An 11,105-nucleotide genomic window follows, 5' to 3' on the forward strand; every position below is an offset into this window, starting at 1 on the left:
AGGAGCCCCGGGGTGCGGCAGGCGGCTGCCTACGGAGTGGGAGTGATAGCGCAGTTCGGCGGGGACAGCTACCGGCCCGTCTGCCCAGGTACTGGGGCTGGGGGGACAAATGGAAATGGCTCACCTTTGGGTGTGCAGGGCAAGAGATTGCCACTACTACCTGTGTCATAGACTGGTGACTGAGTGATAAAGTACCTGAGTTCCTCAGGCTTTTATTGTTGTTCTGCTTAGTAGCATTCCTGTTGCAGCACTAACTGCTTAGCAAACTCGATTTACATATTCTTTTTTAAAATATGATCTGGCATGCAAATGTTAATTTCATAAAAACCATCTTTTTGATACACAGCTGTCTCATAGATGCTTTCTAGTAATATTGATGTGGTTACATATTAATGCAAAAGCCTTTGGATGTCTGGAAAAACTACACAAGAGACATATATTAAGGAATAGCCTGGAATACGACTTGTGTGGCTCTCTACTTTCTGATTGTATAAAAAGGAGCCTGATTTCTGTAAAGAAGTGAAATGAGTATGACAGTACTTATCAGAAACACTTTGTCTGCTGTCTTTCTGAATGTTTCAAATTTCTCTGAAACTTCAAATTCATCTTAAATGTGAAGAAATTATTGTCTGCTCACACTCTTCTTGCCAGTCACCAAAGTTAATTTTGCACACTAAGTAGCACCCCTTATGAAAGGTTTTTTCCTTTTTTTTAAAAGAAAATATATAGTCATCTAAGTATATATTTAAAATATGTATTTTGCATGAATATTAATTGAAAGCTGAATTAAGAAAATAAGAATCATCTGATAGGAATTGACACAAGTCTTGCCTACATCAATCAGGGTTGTAATTTTCATTGTTAATATAACTGTTACATGATAACAATCAGGATAAGGTGTCTTTTTAAAAAGAAAAGGAAAAGCAGTGTGGGATGCCTTGCTATGAATCATTAACAGCATGAAAATTTAGAATTGTCTAGACAGTTCTGATTTTGAAATTTTTTGAGCTTTTTAGCATCTGTTGAAGTCTAATTTCATTTTTCCCTAATTACACTTTATCTTACCCCACTTAAACTTTGTAAAATCTTTGATCCTTCTCTTTCTACTTGGACAAATAATCCTTGATTATGCCCAGACGCCTGACTTCTCCTTAAGTTGAATTTTGGATAAAATAAACTTTCAGCTTTACAGCATACAGTTTATTAGCAGACACCTCAAAAGTATTCTAAATCCCTTTGTGCATACATGAAAGAACTTTGTGATTTATTTTAATGGATGAAGATATGCTGTGATTAGAAACAAATCCATGTCATGAGACATTATCTACCCCACAGGTTTTGGTATATCTCTGAAAAACATCATGTCTGTGGGCTTTTATTTGTAACTTATTTTCTTTACTGGTTGGTATGTAGCACTGGCATATTGTTCTTTTGCAAGTTTAAAGAGTATGTAAATACTCTTCAGAAAAAGCAGAAGTATTGATGTAAGCATTTTTGGCAGTCAGTTAAAAAAGTCCAAGAATATAGCAAATGTAATGTAAATGTAAATTGTAAATGTCATGTGAGTTACCTGATGAAACAAACATCACGAAAACCAGATTTTGTAAAGGGCAAAGAAATAGGATGGAAGGGAAAACTACAGCAAAACAAGTAACTTTCTCGACAGGGATACAAGGTTACAATTGATGCAACTGGCAAGGTTGCTTCTGTTATATTGGTGGAATAATATGATTAGGTGTTCTCTGTGAAAATTGTATCAATCAACTGCATGGATTTCTTCCTAAATCAAATTAGTGGCCTCAAAACTGGGTGGTGCCAGATGCCAGAGCAGTCCGTCCTTTGAGAAAAGCTTAACATTGTAGAAGATGGGTCTTCCATTGTCAAAAGGCTTTTTTAAGGTTTATCTAACACAGTATCTATGTGAGAATGCATCTGTTTTATTGACAAGATGTAAACTTGTCTGGTAGGCTGTAGGGAGAAAATTATGTTGATTCATTTTGATGCTCTCCTAATTTTACAGTTGCAAGGACACACATACCTACAGAGTCATTCATTAGTATTAGTGAGTGGGATGCAGATGAGATTTAGCTTCAGCAGCCATGAAAACCTGAGGTATAAAATGCAGGCTCAGTTGTCCTGGACATTATAGACCTCTCTGAAACAAACTCTGCTGTGGAGAATAGTCCAGCATCATTATCCTGCATTCAGTATACATAAGCTAGCAGGTCTGATGTTTCTGTAGTTCTCTAATGTTTAACAGCTTTTCCATAGCTGCTTAAGTCTTCAAAAATCTAATGCATATAGAAAATGGATTGTGCATTCTTTAACTGCAAAGCTTCTACTTATTCATCAAAATTCAGAAGTGAGAGATCTTACTCTTCCTCAGTAATTAGAGTTATTTTGAAGTGTACAATTCCATAACCTGCTTACTGTGCTGATAGAGAATTTCACAGTTTTAGTATTCTATTTTTAGCAGAAGAACACAAGGACAATTGTTCCTGCTTGCATGTAGTGTGCTTGGAAGCCTGCATGTACACTAGTAGCTAAAAATGTGACATTATTGTTCTATTAGAAGGGTGTGTGTAGTTACCCACATGACTGTTTAAAAAAATATAATTGCTATTAACCTAGGAAGAAAACTGGCATGTTTCTTCTATTGAAAGACATTTCCTTTCCTTGATTTTTATGATCTAAACTATGCCAAGTTGATTCACCAGGTGAGATTACTCCTATGACCTATTCCTAGGGCACCTTGTAGTGGTGAGAGGTGTGTATGTGTACATCCATACATATTTTTATATACAGATGTGTGATGATAATAATAAAGTATAGCTTGATTGTGCAGTTAAACTTTATTCTTGTGTTTTTAACAATTAGAGGCACTTCCATTGCTGGTGAGAGTCATTCAGTCACCAGATGCCAAAGCCAAAGAGAATGTCAATGCAACAGAAAACTGCATTTCAGCAATAGGAAAGATAATGAAGTTCAAGCCTGACTGTATAAATGTTGAAGAAGTCCTTCCACACTGGTTATCATGGCTTCCACTTCATGAAGACAAAGAAGAAGCTGTTCATACTTTCAATTATCTGTGTGACTTACTTGAGAGGTAAGGCAAAGTCTTCACACTAATGCAGAAAGTAAGCCTGTTTGCATGCTCTTTCCTTGCCCTCTTTTTCCAAAACTGAGAAACTATGAGGTTAATCTACATTTGGTTTAGAAAAGATAATTAGAAATGTCAGAACTGAGCCTTCCCTGATGTTATTTCTGCTTTTTTAAACAGTTACTGTTCTTGTCCTAAATAGTGTCTGTATGGCTGGAAAAAAAGTCCTGGCTGCTTTATATATCCATAATGACAAAGGATCTGCAGAAAACTTTTACAGAAAATTTCAGGAAAACTTTTTGGTACTCTGCTTACATGTCAGAACCAGTAACTGATCAGGTCTTTTCTCTTAGAAGCAGCACACATGCTCTTGCAGCCTTCTTTTAAGTAGTTTTGCACCCTTTTACTTTCCAACAAAGTCTAAAGCAGAGAAATAATATCGAAAAATTCATTGTACAGTGCTATCTCCCTTAATAATTATTTCAGCTATCATTGAAAGCATCTTATCTCACACTTTATTCTTTGGGTTTGTGCTCCCTCCTGTAGGTAAAATGAAAGAAAAAAAGTAAACAGTTATTCTAGTGTGATGCACTTCATAAATGAGTGAAAAAACGTAGCCTCTGAGGTGTTATGTAGTAAGCATATTCTGGCTGGCACTGTATTACATCTTAGGAGAAAAATATAAGGGAAATAACTTAGATTTCTTACAGTCTTTTCTTTTTGTGAATGCCTTGTATCTCTGGGTGCTTTATTAAGGCAGAGTCTCAAAATATCAACTGAGGTCCCTAGACTGATTATAGAGCAGTGAGATACAGATGAGAGACACCATAATAATGCTGCCAGGTGCATGTGAACAGGAACATAGAAATTGAGAATTGCAGTACCAGCTCACTTCTGTACCCGCATCTGTGCAGGTGGCTCAGCCTGGCTACCTGCTTCTCTGGAGCTCTGCCAGTCCTACATTCACAGCCTCTGCATTCCAGCAATGGTAGGTGGCAGGGCTGGAAGTAGATCATGTGTTCCACATAGATTCCTGATTGCTAATACTCCTCCACTCCAGCATTTGGCTGGGAAAGAGGGAGCAGAACTGCCTGCTTGCTGTGTCATGGAGAGTGCTGGCAGAGAGCTGAAGTTACCGGCATTACTGACGCCAGTAACACAACGTCCTGGGAGGCACAGAGAGAGGAACAAGTCCTTTTAAGCAGGGTATTTCTGTCACACTATTTACAGTTCCATCTGCATGGAACTCAGCCATTCTGTAAAGTTCAGAACTTCTTCCTGATAAAGCTTAGGCTGAGTAAAGAATCAGCTGGTTAAATATTAACAGAAGGGGGAACATGCTGTCAGCAGGCAACAAAGCTGTGCATACTTATTCAGCTGTGTGAAACTTAAACCTAAATAAGCAGCTTCAGAATAAGATCATTCAAAATCACTTCACTTATGTGTAAAGTGTTTACATTATTTTAGGTAAACATTAATTCCTTTGCAATTTATCTTTTGTAACAGCAATAACCCAATTGTCCTGGGTCCCAATAATTCCAACCTTCCCAGAATACTGGGGATAATTGCGGATGGTGAAATCCACGAAGCTATCAAACACGAAGATCCATGCACCAAGCGGCTGGCTAACGTTGTCCGCCAAGTGCAGGTAAATAAATGCTTGCTTAAATAGAAAAGGAGCATTTAGAGTCTGCTTGCAGAAGGAGCTAAACTGTTAAGCCAGTTTTGAGAACCTTATCTCCTTAATGATTCAACCAGTGATCTTGGAAATCCTTCGATGCCCCTTGAATGATTAATGATAAAACTTTGTGACATTTGCACTTGAATAAAATAACTGTAACTAATTTTCATGCAGCGAGATGGTTAATATGTGAGCCAGTATTAGTTTTTGTGGGGTTTTTTTCTGAGTCAGAAATTAGAATCTGGAGAGAAATCTGCATGTCCTTTTATCAGTGAACTGTACTGCAGGATTTGGTCCAAGATGTGGTTCTTGTAAGCATCCTGTGGTGACTTTCTAGTACGGCAGCAGCTTGGGTTCTTTGTTAGAGAACAAGTGCAAACCACAAGTTATTTTACTACTGCCCTTTTCAATCCTGTGCAAATATAGGTGGCTGTTTGATGTTTTCCCTAGCTTGGGGAACTGCTGTAAGGTTCACATCCTTTATGCCATAATGAGTCACTTAATAATGATGGGAATGTCCAGGTACTTAAACAGTGCTTCTCTACAGTGCTGTAAGTGATAGTGTTCATAGTGCAGATCTGCTCCAGGGCCAAATGTTGTTGGGTGGATGTAGTACCAATGAGAGAAAGGTGCCTGGCAAGCATCTTGCTCATAAAAAAGCACGGAGGATTTTATGCAGCTGATCTTCAATTATTGGCTTTCTACCTGACCTGCTTTGGCAAAATTCAGGTTGAAGAATTTTAGGAACACTTGATATTGGAACCGATTCACCTGTATGAGTATGTCAGCCTGAGAGATCCATTCTGTCTGGTAGGAAAAGTTGTTAAAATTCTGAAGGCATAAAGAGAAGGAAATTGAGCAAGTTTCAAAGTGAAACTAGTGTAAGTCACTGCTCTATATTCTGCCTGACTGATACAAATCCTTCCTGTTAGTTCTCAAAGTCTAGGAATTCACCTTTGTATTAGGGTTTACCTAATGCATTTGTTCACTTTACCTCAAATCATCAAGGCTTGTTTTTTTTTAACACTACAGTGGCGCATACATGTATAGATTAGTTGTTTACAACAATGTTTGAGTCTGTCCAGGATTGATAGAAACTTTAATATGAGGTGGCTATGAGATCAGCATTGGCTAAATGATTTACCTTTGGACCGAGGAGAAAAACAAAATCTTAAAAGTCATGTCTTTTAAAAAATACAACTTTAGCACAGTGTTACCAATCCTATTTCTCTTCACACATAGCATTTTGACTTTAGTAAAGCTGTAAGACTTTTATACTCTTACTGACTGTAAGAGTCTTATACTATGATTGGAATTTTCAAGGTTGTGGAGTTGCTAACAAGCTCCTGCTTCCCAGATTCCAGGAGACTTTTTTCTTTAATGATCTTAGTAAGCTGTTTCACTGCCAGTGTCTAACATGATCAACATGGTCATTATTGGAATTGCTGAGGTATTGTCAGGCCAGAAATATTTCAGTGTAAAGTATCAATTTAAATATGCGTCAGAAATGCTGGAAGAGTGCATTTAATTCTGCAATATTTCATCATACATTAAGAGTCTAAAATGCCTAATGGTATTTAGAACTAAACCCACAAACTTACATTTGAGAGCATTTATTTTTGAAATTTTTTAATCAATTTTTATATTTTTTAAACTTTTTAAATTTTGAGAAAAGGGCATTATAATAGAACTGAATGTAAAATATAAAAATGCAAATTAAACTTTTTTTTAAAAATTACTTAAATTATACAGTTATTGCAAAAGCCAATCTAAAGACCTAAAATCAGTCACCTAGAATTTTTTTCCCTGTCATTATCCTAAAGAAAGCAGGGTGCCAATTGCTTCCAGTTTCTACTGATAAGTGAATACTTTTTCCTCAATCTTGGTTAATATTCAGCACTTTCTGGTGCTGAATTAGAACAGTCCTTACTGATGGTGACTTTAAAAGCTAATGTTTCAGCTGAGGGCTATGGTAGCACAGATGAAGGGTTTACATTTACCCAGAAAGATGCTGTGCAGTTCTCTCTGGGAAGTAATTGACCTTTCCTTTCACTACAGAGCCACTCCCTATGTTGGCAGCAGAATTTTGCACACCCTCATGTAGCACATCATGCTGTAATCCCAGAGCTCACCTTGAAGCTCTGAGTGTGTTACTGCTGCACCAGTGCCCAAAACACTCATGTCGAAGCGGCATGATTCAGCTGTTTTGCCTGAACATTGGTCTTTTAACTTCAGTGCAGAACAATCAAATGTTTTAGGCTGTGGTTGACATGAGTGCCATTTGTTAACCCACACAGTTAACAACACAGTCGTTACAGAGAGTTCCCAGGAGTCCCAAATCTATTACTCTGCTGCTGTTCAGCCTTTTGGAGCATCTCAAGGTGAACCTGTGTAGCACTGTGTATCACTGAAGATTTCAGTCTCTTTGGCATGTAAATTACAGGAATAAGCTGAGTGAATGTTGAGCTTTGTAAACATAGCAAAGTTTAGGATGTGCCTTGGACACTTTCAGCCTGCATAAAGACCACGTCTCATTTTTTTTCTAGACATCCGGAGGACTGTGGACAGAATGCATATCACAGCTCAATGCAGATCAACAGGCAGCCATACAGGAGCTCCTGAACTCTGCTTGAAGGGCCTTAATTATCATCTGCAAGAAAACTAACTCCAAATAAACGTTTACCCTATTGTTTAGGTTTCTTTTGTTTCTTTTCTGAGTAAAACCAGAACTGTAGTGCGTGTAGGCCATTCTTCTGCAACCTCCAGGCAGTGGCAGCAGGAAGAAGCATTCTTTCAGAACGGCGTCTAAATCGGTTTCTATCCCACAACATGAAAGAAGTTTCCTGTAAACCCTACAATAGCACTGAAGAGTATTTTTCTAACGGTATCAGCCATCCATACGATGGTGAAAGGGAAACAAGTTGAATTTTCTCATTAGACATAAGACCTTCAGCAGTAGATGTACGTTATAACAGATAAACGTTTCTCTACATCTAGTGTTAATTGTATGAATTGGAGTGTGAGTCTTTATAGGGTAGAAAGTGTCCTTCTGCCCCACAAGGTAGTAGATGAAAAGATGAAAAACTGAAGACAAACATCGAGCATGAAGACCTCATTGATCGCACTTTCGATTCCCAAAAACAACTTGTACAGTGACTCAATGAGGAAAGCTGTTCAGCTTCCAGCCCTTGAATGTGAAGTCTCTTTGGCATGTCTGACAGTATCTCATTCACTCCTCAATAAATGACATTGAAACACAAGAAGCTTGTGTAGAAGTTCAGTGATGTGTGGTTCTTTTAATTTTCTCTTGTGAAAAGATGAGAATAACAAACTATACAAGTCACGATTTTATATATGAAACTTTGTATATTGTTGCCTAATACAGATTTTATGCTTTTTTGTTTCTTGACTTTTTAACAAATTTTTCACCTGAGTGTGTAGAATGGAAACTTAATGGCATTCCTTGTGTGACAGTAAATACACATATCTTGACTTTAAAATGTTTTTCATGTTCAGATGCAGTTGCATTTCTTAACTTATAAAATGTAGTGTTGTACCAGCTGCAAATGTGCGACGTGATCTGGTAGGCAGCAAAGCTGTTGTAGTAGCCTGTGTTTCATTTAAAGCAATCATGCAGTTGACAGCCTGACCTGAAAGAATCAAAAAACCCTTCTCAGGTCTTTTCTGGTACTTTGAGAGCAATATATCATCTACCAGCAAACATAGGCATAGATTACCTGATTTCTAACAAAGATGAGTGAGGTTTTCCCACTCTGTTACTTCAAAGCTGTTAATATATGCATTGATCTTTAAAAACTTAAGTTCTTACTGAAGTGTTCTTCGAGTAGATCTCAATTGTCTCTTGAAACAGATCTTTTTGCAAAGAGAGTGTAAGTTTTCTTCCTTTATAATAAGAAAAGGTAGAACTTTACATGTAATAAATGCCTCTCATACTAAAGAATAAACTTAGTTTTGCCTTTGAAAGTGTTTGAGAAAAGAAGATAAAGAATGAGGCGTACCAAAACCAGCCCAGAACTATTATACCCAAAGGTTTGTGAGACAAACTGCCTTAACCATAGAACTTGACAATGTAGTTTGTTTAGAGGCAGCTGAAATAGTGCAACAAAGTGCTGTTCCAGTTTTCATTTTGTTCAATATTGGTAATCTCTTATTTACAGAAATTCAAGCATTCATGCATCTGGAAGATGAATGCTAAGGATTGGATACCAGTGCTGTGAGAGAACTAGTAAGTCATGTCAATTATCTCAAGCACTGGTCCTAACAATAACAATTTTGCTATACTCTATCCATCATCTTTCTTCTTTGTGGGGTTTGTTTTTTAGGTATTTGTTATTTCAATTTCCCCTCAGTCTAAAACATGTAAATTTTGCCCTGCAGCAAACTTTTTGTACTTTTTCTCAGATCTTAAAGCTTAGATTTTTTTCCCCTTTCTTTGGACTGTGTGGTGAGAATCGTAGCACATTTGGCATTTCCCAGAAACAGTGTCAGCTTTGGCTCTCTGTAACATAAGCAGCATTTGAATTGCTCTCCTAATGGACCAGCTGTAATCCTCTTGCTTTCCTTTTAGTCAAAGTAACTGAGAACAAATAGAACCAGGAGATGGGGCTGCTCTGTGTGCTAGAGCCAGCACAGAGCATCTTGTGCAGTTGCTTTTACCCTGTTAATCGTTTGATCAAAGCAAAGGGCACTGAGTGAATCACTGTCAGCCTGACAGGTAGGTTGGTTCTGGGTACTGCCTGGAGATCTCTTCTTGCCTGTCCCCACTGAACTTGTCAGGGTTAATCCAAAAGCTTCTGTGGCATTTTCTCAATTTGCTCAAGCTTTAAAAACTATGCTCCCTTTCCATATTTAAAAGCTGTCTGGATCACTTATATTGGCTTTTCTGGTTCCTTAATACGGAATTTTTAAGCAGTCAACTGTTCCTGTTCCTCATTGCACTTAAGTACTGTTGCCCAAAGAAAGTATAGTAGCAGAACAGTAGCTTTAGCTGCAACTATCTATTTTAAAACTAAAGTGACATCTTTATGAAGGAACCAAAGTAATCTTAAACTGTGGTACTGATATGGGAAAGGTAGTTTTGATTCAACCATTTTTCCTGGATATAACTCCAATCTTGCTTTAACAAGCTGCTCAGCTGTTGCATGGGGTTGAGAGATGTACCTAGTGTGGCGTGAAGAGCACTGCAAACAATAGCAGTGTTTCACTGCCTGAACAAAGAGGTACCAAATCCACACTGGACATCCACACAAAAGTGCTCCAAGTTGCACTCAGTAACAAAAGCACAACTAGAGAACACCATGCAGGTGTTCCAGGCCTGAAGTTCCATTTGCCTGTTTAATAAGCATGTGAGAGTAACTAGCATTCATGAGCACTGCTTTAAAAAGTAGCTCACCTCCCTGAAGTGTTGGGTGAGTTTCCATCTAAACCCTCACCCGTTCTTACTGTTCTGAAGGTGAAGCTACTTGCTTTGTGTTTGCAGCTCTAGGTTGGTCATGACAGATAATAATGCAGATGAATGTCAAGTCTCCTTTACCTGGCTTTGTCTACAAGATCCCCCAGAGAATCTGTGCCAGATCTATGTAAGAAAGTGACTTGTAGCCTTCATGCTTACAACATGGGGTTTGTGTACTGCTGAGGTATTCTGTCATTGCTTTTTTCCCTGCAGAGGTTTCAAAGTGTTGCTGAGTGCAAGGGCTGGTATTCCCCAGCATAGAACAGTTGTTGTTATGCCAAATGTTGTCTGTTCTCTACACATCTAGATCTGTCAGTCTCATGTATGAAGTACATGCATGAGAGTAAGACGTGTTGCACAGTTGGAATTTTTGATTAAATAAAGAACTAAGGAAGGTGAATTTCCTATTGACTCTGTGTATGCTTGTCTGTATTGGCTATGCAGCTGCCTCAGGCTCTTGAACTGGAGCTTTGTTTTCCCTTAGTGGTATCTGTAGGGGTGCACACATACACTGAGTCTTCAAAATACAATGAGGGTGTTATTAAAAATAATACAAAAGTCAAGTACTTGCCATGTGTTTGCACAGCTTTGAAATATGTTGTTGGGCAACTTTGTGGAGGAGCCTTATCCTTTGCTATTCAGTCATTTGGTTTGCTTTTCCTTTGCTAACTTAGAAAATGCTACTTCCTTTTATGGGGCTCGATGGTACCTTAAATTTTAAGAAATGTATTTGTTGTCTTCCAAGAAGCAATAAACAGGATCTAAGTGTCTGTCTAGTACAGGTCCTTTCCCCTGTTGGTTATCAGGAAGATGTTTGTGTTGCTTCAAGGAAGAACATCTCTCAGGACAGC

General features: G+C 38.1%; 1 protein-coding gene across 1 annotated transcript in view; it reads left to right on the forward strand.

Annotated features, from left to right (window-relative positions):
- IPO5 (importin 5) overlaps nt 1-10,654 on the forward strand; it is a 40,149-nt gene extending 29,495 nt beyond the window's left edge. Inside the window, exons 23-26 of the mRNA XM_031059533.1 lie at nt 13-88; nt 2,878-3,106; nt 4,607-4,748; nt 7,328-10,654. Coding sequence (XP_030915393.1) covers nt 13-88; nt 2,878-3,106; nt 4,607-4,748; nt 7,328-7,414 — 534 coding nt within the window. The 3' untranslated portion in view covers nt 7,415-10,654. The remainder of the gene's footprint in view (nt 1-12; nt 89-2,877; nt 3,107-4,606; nt 4,749-7,327) is intronic.
- The last annotated feature ends 451 nt before the right edge of the window (nt 10,655-11,105 follow it).

This window comes from Geospiza fortis, unplaced genomic scaffold (assembly GCF_000277835.1).
Source record: "Geospiza fortis unplaced genomic scaffold, GeoFor_1.0 scaffold84, whole genome shotgun sequence".
Taxonomy (NCBI): domain Eukaryota; kingdom Metazoa; phylum Chordata; class Aves; order Passeriformes; family Thraupidae; genus Geospiza; species Geospiza fortis.